General features: G+C 46.0%; 1 protein-coding gene across 1 annotated transcript; it reads left to right on the forward strand.

Annotated features, from left to right (window-relative positions):
• The first annotated feature begins 7,097 nt into the window (after nucleotides 1-7,097).
• Nucleotides 7,098-12,666, forward strand: LOC144134491 (uncharacterized). The gene is made up of 5 exons (XM_077667400.1): nucleotides 7,098-7,170; nucleotides 8,980-9,054; nucleotides 10,006-10,018; nucleotides 11,556-11,659; nucleotides 12,464-12,666. Exons 1-5 carry the CDS (start codon nucleotides 7,098-7,100, stop codon nucleotides 12,664-12,666), a joined length of 468 nt encoding a protein of 155 aa, XP_077523526.1.
• The last annotated feature ends 2,600 nt before the right edge of the window (nucleotides 12,667-15,266 follow it).

The raw sequence follows: 15,266 nt of genomic DNA on the forward strand, positions 1-15,266 counted from the left end.
TCCTCCATAAAAACGCAGCCGCCGCGGTCGGGTTCGAACCCGGGAACTCCGGCTCAGGGTATCCGCCGATCTTCCATTGAGTACAGGCTTTCCTATGGTGGGATGCTCGACATATCTAGGGTGAAATACTCGGTATGGAATGGAATGGAAAACTTTATTGCTCTATATCTCAGAGAGATTGGCGGTGGGTCGGTGTCTTCATGTCGTGAGACCTGGCCGCTTCACAAGGTTGGCGCCCCTATTGCAGGGCACCGCTGAGCCTTGCTGCCTCCCAGGCGTGCTGCACAATTGCCCGTTGGGCTGCGAGCTCGCTGCTGGTGAGCAGACCCTCCCATTGTTCCGCACTTGGGTTATTTACTTTATGAAATGCGAAATTACGCTTGCATTCCCACGTGATGTGGTATAACGTGGGGGTTTCCCCGCACCACGGACATGTATCTCGGTAAAATTGGTTTTTGACCCGAATTCGGGCAGCTAAAAAACACGTTTGCGATGGCCCTGTTTAGCCGAGTACACCTTGCGTAAGTAAAATAATTTTTTTGTGTGTGAAACTCGGGGAGTGGGGCGGTCATTGCGGACGTTCCTCGCGACCTTCTTGCGATCCTAGCAAGGTGCGCATTCTTAGGTGCTGATGCATGAAGAATGGCGACAATACTTACCCTGATTTCGAGTCTGAAAGACGAGAAAAGCGCCATGAGGCCTGCGCGAGTGTAAAGTGTTAGCCAAAATTGCTGCATGTAAACAAATACCAGCCCTTATTGCATGTAGCAACCGCTTCCTTTTAATAGAAGTAAATCTGACCGCATACGTCCCGTGTTAAAGTCGCACAGCCTACACGCTTAGTATATCGCTTCAGGCCGGCTAACCCAAAAGCGGGTGGCATGAGTTGCCCTCTTGGTTGTGAGTATTAATTAAGGAGTTGAAGATTATGTGCCACTGATATTAGAAGACAGCAAGTGCAGCGTGTTTCTGCGTAGCGGTCGACAAACCTTGCTTTATATACATAAAACAATAGTACAGTTGGAAAGTAGTATGTGATAAGACTTGCTTTAAAACATTTAAGGTGCAAGTTGCATGATCCTCCGTTCAAAATGCCCGCACGTTTCTCTCCGAAACGGCGGCTTCAAGCACTTGTAATGTCAAAGCAGGGACGAAAGTCCACAAAACGGTGCTGTGATCTCGCGAAGTCTGCTCGACTCTGCTTCTACCTGCCAGCGAAAAACCGCGTAAGACACAGACTCCGATGTACGCTTTGAACAGCTCGTAACTTCAAGCTACCCTTTTCCACTGTTCAAATAACTGCACATTCTGTAACGAAGCCCACGCAGCATGTTTTATTGCCGGCTGTCGCATACAGCTGTCGAGTACACCGACGGCTCGTTGCTGTTTTTTTAATGCCGAGAACGCCACGAAAAGCCTCGTCTCTGCGTTGTAAAGCTCAATAAAGTGCGTTCTGAAAGCACCAGACAGACAGTCGCTGGCTTTATTAAAGCACTTATACATTTAATAAAACGATTAACTTCGATTAGCCTATGCCAGGGAAGTCTCGGAACTTAGCAAAAACTAGCCTAAGCTTTGCCAAACTAGCCCTTTGCCGGAAGGGTGGTATTACGATAACCGACTTTCCTGCGTTACACAGCGTAACGCATACGTGCATAGCAGTGCAGCATACATGCTGTACAACATGAACTGGTGAGCAAGTTGGTCAGACATGGTTCTTGTAAACGAGCGCAACCGCTCGAAGCCAAACAAGGAAGGTACAAAACACAACGCAAAACAAAGTGCTGTGTTTTGTCCCTTCCTTGTTTAGCTTCGAGCCGTTGCGCTGGTTTACAAGAAGCATAGGTGCGTCTTGGCTGGTGGTACAACATACAACGTGCAGCAATACAGGCAAGAAGGTTACAGGTTACAGGTTACAGAAGATTACAGGTTGCAGCGGAGTGGTCACGTGATCATGGGCCGTAGTCACGCTGTAGCTGGGAACGTATCAGTAACAGCTCTCGCTCTAAACCGCGCACAACTACTCGCGGCCAGCTTACGCACTGCTCATACAACAAGGCTGCTTTGGACAAATCCCTATGGGGTTGGTCTGTATTTACTTGTCCATGTCCTTCTTTTGAATGCGGTTTAATGCATTAATAAGCATGACCTTCGAACACGACGCAAAGCTTCAAAGTCGGTTGAATCATGAAGTACTCATGTGGTTCGTGTTAAGGATTTTTTAATGCTGGGATTTGCTTAAGCCCGTCTTCTTCCGTGCTTACCCCACATTGGAGACACATCCTGCAAGTCGGACTCAATGATGCAGATGCTGGAATCAAATGATAATCCCTCTCCTGCAAGCAATAACAAATATTAAACGGCGTTGATATCCACTGCGGTTTAATATGACACTAATTTTCTCCCGAACAATATTCCACCATAGAATAGTCTTTAAGGGAAGTGAAGGAAATCCACAAGTTGTTAAATAGCCGAATCATAGCATAAACACGCTCACCCATTGCGAGGTTGCACTTAAAGCGCGTCAGTGGCTGGATGGATGAAATGTTGCCGTCACGTCACACCAGGGTTGAGCTGTAGCCGCGAAGTCACCAGCTCCTGAGGTAAAAAATCGAAGCCACACGCACATGACAAACCACATTTCCCACTCGCCAAAATGAGGCTGACAGACGCTAACGTGGCGTGGGCGCCTAAAACTCAGCGGCAACGGGCAACCGGCTTTAAGCCTCGGTAATTCATAGCTACAGTAAACACAAACGATTGATCGGTAATTTTGCTGTCCTCGTGTTTATACGGGAAATGGTGTCTAGCCTAGTCAACTGAGTAATCACCACAAAACACCGTGCAGACCCTCTAGCCCGAAGGAGGCAAAAATTTCTGACCCCCAAATGACCCCGCCTAATTTTTGGGCAGTTAACGCCATAACGACACAAATAATAAATAAAATATTGGACAGCTCTACAATGCTTGACACCAGATCTCAGTGAAAGGCCGCCTTCCTTCTTCGATACCTGCACGAGCCTGACCCGCGGTTATTTTCTGCGTACGAACAGCCTTAATCAAAAGTAACCAGGCCATAGGTCCTGCTTCTAACCCTTATAAAAATGTTCTATAGACAGTGTATAGACTTCTTATCGACTCTATTGCCTTCCTATAGATATTTATTTTTGTCTATTCATACTCTATAGACTGTCTATAGACAAAGTCTACTAAAAGTGTATGGTCATAAATCTAGATTGTCTATAGACTGCCTATGGGATTTGTATTGACTGCAGACAATTCTCTAGGGTTGGTCTATAGAGGGTCTATAGAGTTTATAGACAGAAGTCTATGGACAGTCTATAGACTATCTAAAGAAATTTTTGTAACGGAAACATAGGCCCGAGCACTTGTAGCATCTACGAACCAAGCAATGTCCTCAAGGGGGAGGGTGATACTTCACACGCAGCATAGATTCTAAGCTTAGGTGGCGTCCCAGGCACCCCACTAAGGCTCAAAAGTAGACCCCGGGGCCTGGGGACTTAGGACCCACCCTTTACATAGTTGTGGCATTTGGTGACGCGTTATGTACTACAATTTTATGCTCTTTCAATCTACCCGCAACCTGCTGACGTTACAGTGAGATGTCGTGCCGGAGAAATGAGAAGACTCTGGCCTGCGTAAATGTGATGTTCCGGGATCAGTCTAAATGCAGTTCGTGTAGGCGGTCAGAACATTCCAAGCATTATACTGCCGTCTTGTTAATCACTGCTTACTCTGCCTTTATGACTATACAGACACAGCAGACAGAAGCAGGTGTTGTATACTCACTTGAGCTGGAACCAAAACGGAGACGTGCTACTTAGAGCGAACGGCCATCAAAAAGCTAACGCCTGACGGTCGTAGTCAGAACGGTCGATCGCTTGGTCTTAGGGCGATAAGTAGCTCAAGCGATTATACAGAAGTGGAGATTCTGTCGCTCATACGAAAAATGTTGCTTGCCTCGTAGCTAAACCCAACAGCGCGTGTCGAGATCTTCTTTCTCTTTATTCACGCAGTGGGAAATCTTTCTTTGTCTACGTTCAAAGTCCATATGATCATACTCAGAAACACATGCCACTTGTACACTGAAACAAATACACGTGTCTCAGGAGTTCCGCGATTAAAAAATATATAAAACTGCTCAGGCATTGGTCTCTTAAAAAGGATTTGTCGCCGTTGCCTCTCCCCCGCCGTGGTGGCTCAGTGGTTATTAGGGTGCTCGACTACTGATCCGGAGTTCCCGGGTTCGAACCCGACCGCGGCGGCTGCGTTTTTATGGAGGAAAAACGCTAAGGCGCCCGTGTGCTGTGCGATGTCAGTGCACGTTAAAGATCCCCAGGTGGTCGAAATTATTCCGGAGCCCTCCACTACGGCACCTCTCTCTTCCTTTCTTCTTTCACGCCCTCCTTTACCCTTCCCTTACGGCGCGGTTCAGGTGTCCAACGATATATGAGACATATACTGCGCCATTTCCTTTCCCTCCAAAACCAATGATTATTATTATTATTATTATTATTATTATTATTATTATTATTATTATTATTATTATTATTATTATTATTATTATTATTATTATTATTATTATTATTATTATTATTATTATTATTATTATTATTATTATTATTATTATTATTATTATTATTGCCTCTCACTTCTTCGCATTATTCGAGCACCTAACACATTATGGGACATTACAGAACTGAAAACATCAATAGAATATTGACCTTCATTCACTGCGTGGATGCATAGCTTTAACGTCTGCGCCCTAACCGTGGCCTTTTTTCAGCGTTATAAATTAGGAATTAGCTTCGTAATATTGTCACGAAGTCGTGACTGCAGTCCAGAGAGCATAAAAGCTTCGAAAATGGTGTCTAAACAAAGCCCTTCATTTGGGCTGACTTGCGCCCACAATGGACTGAATCACTCGGCGGCGGCGCAGCAACAAGCGTGCTCGGCGGTCGTCGAACAGAATGCCCGCCGCTGTCGGCCGTGCTCAATTTAAAGCTGATAGCGAACTTTCGAGATAAAGCGTGCAAAGTTACTAGAACATTCTGGAACAGCGTAGAATCAGCTCTGCCTGGATGCGATCAATCGATAAGTCTGGTCGTGTCTTGCATCGCAAACAAAGCGATAAAGCGGCGTGCCGGCAGCTTTGAAGAATGAACAAACACTGCAAAGATTCGCGGCGATATTATTAAACGTTCTTCGTCTTCGGGTATTTTTAAAAGTGAGCTTCAACCACTTTTACAGGCCTTACCGATGGCCTCATCAACTAATACTATTACGGAACTAATATCGTCGCCAGACGTTCCGACGATCCAACAAAAGCAAACCCATGAGCCAGCCAGACTAAACACATGGTTTCGCACGTGTACTCGATTTAACTACATTAAAACCCTATACCACTTTTTTATCACATGATTCGGTAGAAATCAGAAAGAGATTAGCGACGATAACGTCAGGAAGAAATAGATTAGGTCCCGCTTGAGAGCAACTCTCATAAGATGAGTGCAGGACCATCTAATATACTAGTCTACAGACACTGCAGTTGACAGGCTACGGCAGTATAGGAGGCCTAATCGTGTGCGGCTGCCCGATTCACACAACCTGGGCAGTAGCGTTGTTGTTGTTGTTGTTGCCTTGGTGACATGGCGTCGGTTACCGTAGTCTTCTTTCTTTTTTCCCCGTTTAATTCATGTCCCGTGACGCATTCGTGGCCGGCTCGCGGTCCGTGAAGACGAAGTATAGCTCGCGACCGCACGCGTTCCAGTCCGCCCAGCCGTTTCGTTTCCAGCAGGCGCTCGCTGTATTTCTCTGCTGTCGTCCTTGTTGCAAGTCCTCATACTACGTGGAGTAGCCTTCACCCTCGGCCCTGGTAGTTTCACGCCTTTCCTTTCTGCGAAGCTTCTTTGCCTTGGCTCCAACTCTGGTGAGCAGAACGTCTCAAGAGCTCTGTGATTATGTTGGTGTTTTTTTTTTTGGGGGGGGGGGTTCGTTTGGAGTAACGTTATGTGCAGCTATCAATGAAATGTGGCGGGGCCCATGGGGTACGTTATGTGCAACTTTGATGCTCCTAAAACGTTGAAGCCTGGAACCAACTACAACATGAGCGGAAAGCGGCTTGCACCTCTACCAGGCTTTCGGCATGCCTCAGTACGAAGCTCAGTCAGCCGTGATGCCCTCTCTTCTATGTTTCACTGAACTGCAACATTAACCTGAAATGAAATGATTTTTTACACATGAAAAATTTGCACAGAGTTAGTCTCAGTGACCTTTTAACATGCAATGCCAATTGAAGCGAGGCGCCGCGTTACGAGTGCAGTAAACCACATGCAGAGCTAGCTATGAGCGCTCGGTTAAGCTGTATATTCTAGATTTATAGGACTAACAATTCGTCAACGTTGTGTGCTCGGGCACGAAGAAATGTTAAGGTAAATTTAGTTGCGTCGATTTTACCTAGCAGTCTCCGGGTACGCGGCTAAGTTCACTAACTCTCTAGTTCACCAGGACTTGCGACAATGCAGCGTTCACGAAACTCCATATGAGCAAGTTTCCTAATAACGGCGGGCATGCCTGTAAATTGCACATTGGCCGCACCCGGAGGTTATGTCAAGCAGCTTTTTTTGTAGCGATAGCTACATTACGGTAGCATATCGAGCCACGTGGTTGGTCACGTGGTGCGGAGCAGCTGCCGGCGGCGCGGCGCCATGGCTCATCACGTGGTTGCTCACGTCACTAGTTCCTCTCAGCCAGCCATAGCTATCACGTCACTCCAGGCTTAACCAAAGCTAAACCACCACGAATTTTTTTTTTTGTAGTTCTCACGTACTTTTTTCTTTCCTCTTTTCAGCCCAGTTGCTGAGAGGCTTACAAGGAGGGTAAGTTCACGTCTGTTGCCTAGTCCCACCCCGACAGGAGCATTTCATGTCTTTGTTGCTGTCTCAGTAACTTCGAGAGAAACGTGTCAGCTGCGTGACGTTTCGGCTTCCCCGAACACGAAGCAATAGCTATACTTCTTCCTCAATGTTTTTTTTTTTAAGAAAGCATCCGTCTACAGCCAGAGATCACCGAGGTCAATGACCGATGATGGCACACTCATCAGATGCATCAACGCCGGTTGGTCCATCCATGTTTTTGAGTACCATGAAGGTGCTAGGCGCGCTTCGCACACATTAACGGAGTTCGAGTCAGAACAGGATGAAGGCATAGCCACACTATAAACAGAAAGCAGTAAAAGAAGAAGTAGAAATGGAGTAAGTTCTCCTCTAGCGAACACCCTTTTATAAAAGGGTGTGCGCTAGAGGAGAACTTACTCCCTTTTTACTCCCTTATAAGTGTATTCGTGTTTGGACTGCAGCGTTCACCGTGCTCCTGTGCCCTCATTTCGAAGCAAGGTGTAGCTAAAAGCGCAAATGCTTATAACTCGTTATGTTGCATATAAAGCCCTGCACAAATACCCGTACCTCAGTACAGCTCATAGCCTTTCAGCAGCACTCGAAAAACGGGCTCGCGGAGGCGCGAGCACACAAAAACATTATGCAAGCTTTCGCGGCTGAGCTAAGGGCACCCGCGGGCAGCATGGCCAACCAAATGGTTAAATCACGTGACACATTGTGAGAAAGGATGGGGAATGCGCGGAGCGTATACTGACGCCACAAGTCGCACGTCGATGCCTCATCGGGCGTCGCCACCGGCAATGGCCCACGGTGACGGAGAACAAGCCAGACCTGTCCTTTCCCGAATTTGGAACGTCAGGGCCGTTCAGGCTTAGAATGTTAATCAGGAAAACAGGTTGATAGTTCTTCGTCGTCATTGGTAGGAAGACGGATGCGTTATTCAGAAGGTCGCGCCTTAAGTCTTTAGCTCGAAATATCATTGACGCCACTGTAGCGAGTATCAATGCTACACTATGGCAATGGCGCCTGCCTAACGAAGATCTCGCTTCGAAACAGCCGGGTGTATTTTCAGCGTCAGTGGATAATTACTGCTGTATAATGGTAGGAAGGAAGGAAGGAAGGAAGGAAGGAAGGAAGGAAGGAAGGAAGGAAGGAAGGAAGGAAGGAAGGAAGGAAGGAAGGAAGGAAGGAAGGAAGGAAGAAAGAAAGAAAGAAAGAAAGAAAGAAAGAAAGAAAGAAAGAAAGAAAGAAAGAAAGAAAGAAAGAAAGAAAGAAAGAAAGAAAGAAAGAAAGAAAGAAAGGAAGGAAGGAAGGAAGGAAGGAAGGAAGGAAGGAAGGAAGGAAGGAAGGAAGGAAGGAAGGAAGGAAGGAAGGAAGGAAGGAAGGAAGGAAGGAAGGAAGGAAGGAAGGAAAACGTTTATTGAGCTCTAGAAAGTAGATGAGGAATTGGCGGAGTCAGATGGTGTCTTCCATCTTAGCAATGGTCGTCTGCGCCTAGTCCTGGGCTCTTCTGGATGCCGCTGCCAGCTGTGCTCGCCGGATTAGCCCAGGTTGGACGCCCTGACGGTCGCTGGAGAGCATTCCTTCCCATTGCTACGCACTCGCGTTTGGTATTTTTGGTGCCACCTCTATTTTCTGGCAGGCCCACGTTATGTGATAGAGCGTAGGTGTTTCATGGCACCATGGGCATTTGTCTGTGTATTGTGTGTGTTGTAATTTGTTGAGTGTATTTAGATTCGGATATGAGCCCGTCTGCAGCAGCCTCCAGGCGACGGCGTCTTCCCTGGAGAGAGATTTATGTGTTGGAGGGTACCGTTTCCTGCAGCCCTTGTAGTGGTTTAAGATAGCGAAGTAATCTCTAGGGACAGGTTCGGCTTCCTTGAGGTCGCTTGAGGGGGGAGCTCGGTAGAAAGTGTACCCTCGAGCTACCCTGTCGACCGCTTGGTTGTCTTCCACTCCCCCGTGTCCCGGCGTCTATACTATCGTATTTGGGTAAACAGCTGTTTGAGATAAAAAAAAAAGGCTCAGGGGCATGGTCCTTCGTCGTTCGCTTTTCTTTCAGGACGCACGACGCGAGAGGATTACACCATGCAAGTCGTCACTGAAGCATCCCCATATAGGCCACCACCACCATTAGGTAAGCCTTAGAAATGGCTCCATGAGCTCAACATCTGCGCATTGGCAGCAATAGCAAACATTTGCCCATCGGCAGGCATGATGAAGATGCTCTGCGCACATGTTTCGATGCTTCCCCTATCCAGTGATCTACTGCGAAGCAATTGCCACCTCTGTCAAGACGCTGCCATGTCAGGGATTTTTGCCACTTCTTTTTTTTTTTCAGATTATGAGCAAGTAATGACTCGCCATTACTACTCACGTAAGTACTGCAAGGCTATTGTACCTAAGCAAGCCGCATTTTTGCGACAAGTCCTGCTTTCTCTGGCAAAAATTTTGAAAATTGAAAAATTGTAAGACATTAGTATAAATATACTGAAGGTAATAGTCGATTATTCTTATATGTAGCAAAATATTTCTTTCAAAAAGTTTCCAGCGATCGTATCGAACAGCTAAGACTGCGATAGAAAATCAATGGGGAAGGCTTTTGACGGTAGGAAAAATGTGAATGAAAAAAAATATACAGGACTGCCGTCGGGTGATCTGCGGGTTTATTGATTTTTATAGTGAAATCTTACATGACATGAAAAAATTGCGTTCATAAGTGGTTTCCCAAATTATTTTGTCCAAAACTGCTGGCTACGATAGCCGAGACAGCAAGACTACGTCTCGTCGTCCGTAGCTCTTGCCGTAAAAGTAGATAAATATCTGAGAAATCCAACGCAACTTTCAAAATCTCCTTGCATGTTAATCCAAAATGGTCAATTATATGGTGGGTTTGGGGGGGGGGGGGGGGGGGAGCGGTCGGAGGGGGCTGTGTCTGATTTCATGTAATTTCCAACCGCCAACGGCCCAATCGATATGTGGAATTATAGGAGTCAGCCTGGCTGCAATTTAAACTTTCAGTTTGAATGTTATAAGTCATGTGTCTTTTTGCCCATTCAAGTCTCACTCGATATTTCTCTTGTTTCAGACAAACAAAGAGAGTAAGTCTGCCCATAACCTCGCATTGCATCACGCTGTATATAGTGACCACCAGACAGAGCGATGCTTCCGTGAGAACCGCAGGAACTTAGAATCGCGATTTTCCAGCAGGAGAGTGAACACACCGCCGCCGATTTACTGCACATCACGCATAATTTCTTGTAATCCAGAGTGATCACCCCCTATCATTCAACATCACTGCTTTAACAAAACAGAGTTATATACCGCGCTCATCGTGGAACGAACGATCGGTGCCACCGCTGGCGTGTTAATTCATTTCGGTTTTTCGTGCATGACTCTCATCCATTGGGTTTCTTTTTAGATTGTTGACTTCGGTACTCCGGAACGCTTAGTCACGTGACAATTTTTAAATCACGTGCGATTTTATTTTAAACCAGAAAAATTGGATGCCGCTTATGTTACTTTGAAGAAAGCAACTGAAACGTTGGATTCTCATTATGCTGTGCAACAATCTGGCTTTTGGATCTCACCAGAGCGGCTTATCGTAGTTGAAATCATGACATTGCTCCGATGAAACAGCCCGTACAGGACCGGACCAGTTCGAAGCAAATAGCGAGGAATCCGACGTCTCGAACTGCACATCCAGAAGTACGCGGAGCAATGTTTCTGGAAGGACATGCAGTGAAAGCGCTCGAAGTCTTTACGCATCGTTGTCTATGCAGTGCTTCATATAACATCCGAAATCACTCCAGCACTCGTGCTAAACACAGAACTGTGTGCTAAAGTGTCCAAGCGAAAGCAAGACCAATGCTACCGTTTATCGATTGTCTGTTTAGCGATTTTAGAATGCGCTTAGTTGCTGCGAAAGGTTTGTGATCGACAAATAGCAGTCTCCCAGTCTTCTGGTACTGAGGTGCCACTAGCTACTATCACGTTTTGGTAGTTGGATACAACATTAGTGTTCACTGAAGCCCCGCCCACATTTATCACAGCCACATACAGTGCATCGGTGATAAGGAAAAAAGTACATTGTTGAAGTTTTTACTGTTACCTGAATAAAAAAAAAGTGATTTCAAGAAGTTATAAGTACAATAATTTTGATGCCTCTCAATTTCGTAATAAAGTAAAAAAAAATGTTGACCTCGGTCACTGCTGTGATAGTACAGCAGAATCATACAGCATCCTGCAGAACATGTTTAGGGTTGTTTCCAACCGTTCTTTGTTTATTTTTGTGTCCCACTTTAGAGTACAACACTAGAGTAAATAAACCGTATGATCATGTGTGTACAGCTGGGCGTATTTATCACCTACACATCTACCTTCAGTGGTGTATCCAACAGTGTTAAGTGTTAGCCCGTTGTACGAGCTTTGTACATACTGTGAACTCAACCCATATTGTAAAGAAACAGCTCAGGGAGTCCACATGTGCGGACCATGTGCACAGGTATATACTAAAAAGACACTACTTGCACTGCACCAGTCTGGCCTGTAGGTCGACGCGGCTTATATTCCTATACTAGTATTCCCGTGTTCAAAGTATTTCTTGTCCTTCTGTAAACTAATACACCTTCCATGCAGTGAAGCCGACCTGAAGGCTGTGCTCACAGGCGTGCTCTACACCCTGCTGGCCGTGGGAATTATTGCGCTGGTCGTATTAACGACTTTCGCAGCGATGGCTACAGGTAAGGCTGGTTCTACAAGCTGTACTGCTAAAGCAAAAAAACACTGTTGGCAAGCGCTATCTCGAAACATCTGAACGATTTGACTGTGAATCGTGAATGCAAGGACGGGAGCACAAACATTAAAAGTCGTAGTTGTTTATTTTACCCATATTTCGTTTGTTAAACTTTTTTTTTCCTTCAAGACTGTGCTACCTAAATACTTGCCATATTTAAGCTCTATTAGAACTCTGATCGAGGCCCATTTTATTTCCACAAGAGGTACTTTGCGTCCCAGATGAAAATATTGCTATAAGTCATGTTTTTTTCTCCGTATCGTTCGGCGATCCATGCATTCATTTTTTCATTCCTAATTAATCAAATAAGCTTTGTTCAACCTTGTTCTTGCTGGGTTCGGGACAGAGAGAAGAAATACATGATCATCTTTGTGATTCGCACTTAATAACGGCACGTAAAGAGAGGAATGCGGACTACATGAAATATTTTTTTAGTTTTGTTTACATTTAAAAGATTCTGAGGCCTCTTGTGTCGCAATAAGGAGACTGGGGAGTACTGAAACAAAAGAATGCGGACTACATGAAATATTTTTTTAAAGTTTTGGTTACATTCAAAAGATTCCGAAACCTCTTGTGTCGTAACAAAAAGACTAGATACTAGGTAATAAAGCCTCTCTTAACCGGTTTGGACACTCGACCTACACAAAGCGGATTGGGGTGAAGTGGATTCGAGCGAAAAAAGAGAAAGCACTTGAGCGTTCAGCAGGCCCGACGTTCATGTGGGTATTATTCCCCAATCATGACCCGGCAGGCGCAGGTGACAGCCGGAGCGACGAAGCTGATGACTTCGAGCTGATCGGAGACACCGACTATGGGCGACCCGGAGGCGCCAGTGGCGGCGGCGGTGGTGCTGGTGGTTCCAGAGGGTGGCTGGTGATCACTAGGCGACCCGCAGTTCCTCCACGAAGGCCCCCCGCACCGATTCACCCAGAGGATCCGCCAACTTGTACGTGAAATCGAGATTTTAACGCGACGCAGTTAAGGAGCTCGTGTCGCAGAAAAGCCGGTGTCGTCGGCGTCTTTGGCCATGAGCGAAAAATGGCGCATCTCGGTGGACACCTGAACCGCGCCGTAAGGGAAGGGATTTTCCTTCCCTTACGGCACGGCACGGGTGTCCAGCGAGAATTGTGAGACAGGCGTCATTTCCTTTGCTTAAAACCAATTTTCATTGCAATTTCATTTCAATTTTCTTCGATCCGGCGTTCCCGGGTTTCAACCCGACCGCGGCGGCTGCGTTTTTATGGAGGCGAAACGCTAAGGCGCCCGTGTGCTGTGCGATGTCAGCGCACGTTAAAGATCCCCAGGTGGTCGAAATCATTCCGGAGCCCGCCACTACGGCACCTCTTTCTTTCTTTCTTCTTTTACTCCCTCCTTTATCCATTCCCTTACGGCGCGGTTCAGGTGTCCAACGATATATGAGACAGATACTGCGCCATTTCCGTTCACCAAAAACCAATTATTATTATTATTATTATTATTATTATTATTATTATTATTATTATTATTATTATTATTATTATTATTATTATTATTATTATTATTATTATTATTCAATTTCTTTCCCTTACGGCCCGGTTCGGATGTCCACCGAGATATGTAAGACAGGCGTCCTTTCCTTTCCTTAAAAAAATTATTTTCATTTTCCTTGCCTTAAGGCGCGGTTGGGGTGTCCGCCGAGATGTTTCCTACCCTTAAATTGTCCGGGCAAGGGGTCACATTGATCGACGATGGGCGTTCTGTGGATTCCTTGACAATGCTCCAACACGCTGTCGCGTCCTGGTTTTAAAGGGACTATGCAACGAATAAAAAGTCACTTGTAAATGTTTTCAATGCTTAGAAATGATGCTAAGAAGCATTCAGACCAAGTATGGGTCTTCAGAACTGAGCCGGCCAATTATTATGAACTTTTAAAAACCATGTTTTTCAAAATTCGCGGGCCGATTGGTGTGCTCGTAGTGACCGATTTTGGAACTAAAATCGTGGAAAAAGACGTCACTGTACAATGACGTCGCCAGGCCACCACACGCTGTCATTCGCTGGAGCCACGGCAGCCCCGACGTCACGGGCACACTTCCGGTAGCCGTGAAAATCGTCTCTCGTGCCGCCGCGCGACCCTCTCGGGCAAGCGCGAGCCAGGGCATTCCTTCGCGCATATGGTTTCAATTTTCCTCTGCCGCCTCCTTCTGTCGAGAGTTCCGGAGCCACTCGCACGGCTCTTCGTGCGCACGCATAGGGCTAGATGCCCATCGCGGCCGTAAAAGCGAGCAGTCGCACCTCGAGGTCCGGGTTTATTACTGCTAATTACCACAGATGACAAGCAAAGAAACACGACGCGCGCCGCAATCCAGGAAGCGAAGAGACCGTAGAGATGCCGCCACGCCGCCGACGCTGCTGCTGGGGGGCTAGGATCGAGCGACAACCGGAAGTTGCAAAACAAACGTCAGCGGATGACATTTTCATGAGCGGTGCCCAGTCCAAGAGCTGTTTTCCTTATTTTTTTCTGGTGCTCCTCGTGTACGAGTCGAGGGGGGAGAGGAGGAGCGTAATTTTTAATCATCTATACCTTCGTTGTTATTGATGCTAGCTTAAAAATTCTTGCGTTGGGGTGACGAGTGATCAAAATGCCTATCTCTCGTCTGCTTTACGTAATGTCAATTAATTTATTGCATAGTCCCTTCAAAGGCGAAGCTTAAGCGTCCTCCAAATTTTTTGTCTTCTCTGGGCTATGCGGTGCTCATTGCTTGTGCAGACAGTGAGAATAGCTGTGGTTTAACTACTGCTGAACCTGGTTAGAGAGCGAAAGCTCTGGTGTATCGGGCAAGTAGACGCGGCTTGGTGCCTGTAACGTTGAGTACGTTCCGGACAACTGTCAGCACCGGAGCTCGTAGAAGCACATGAGTCTACTCTCCCGTCCTTGTCGCCCGTTCATGAACGCCTCAGTAAATAATAATAATAATAATAATAATAATAATAATAATAATAATAATATTAATAATAATAATAATAATAATAATAATAATAATAATAATAATTAGTTTTGGGGGAAAGGAAATGGCGCAGTATCTGTCTCATACATCGTTGGACACCTGAACCACGCCGTAAGGGAAGTGATAAAGGAGGGAGTGAAAGAAGAAAGGAAGAAAGAGGTGCCGTAGTGGAGGGCTCCGGAATAATTTCGACCACCTGGGGATCTTTAACGGGCACTGACATCGCACAGTATATAATTCGAAGATACGTTTCTAAGACACCTGTTCATTCACTAGACGTAGTGGACGTCGATGTGTAGCTGGGGCCGGTTTCAGGGGCCGCAACAAATGTATGCGATTATGCTTTATTTCGTTGTGTTGTTAGGAAAAACATACAACTGTTATTTACTTGCCATGTGCCACTAGGTGGCAGCAAAATTAACTAAACCGCTGGCCTGAATTCCAGGTAACGAAAGGTCCCCAATAGGGTCCGCAACATGGCGAGCGTACAGCACGAATGTTTTAAAAGCAGAAATCTGGGATAGTTGGTTGTGAGTCATTATAAACGTAAGGCTAGAGCTTAAGTCA

Source organism: Amblyomma americanum, chromosome 5 (genome assembly GCF_052857255.1).
Source record: "Amblyomma americanum isolate KBUSLIRL-KWMA chromosome 5, ASM5285725v1, whole genome shotgun sequence".
Taxonomy (NCBI): domain Eukaryota; kingdom Metazoa; phylum Arthropoda; class Arachnida; order Ixodida; family Ixodidae; genus Amblyomma; species Amblyomma americanum.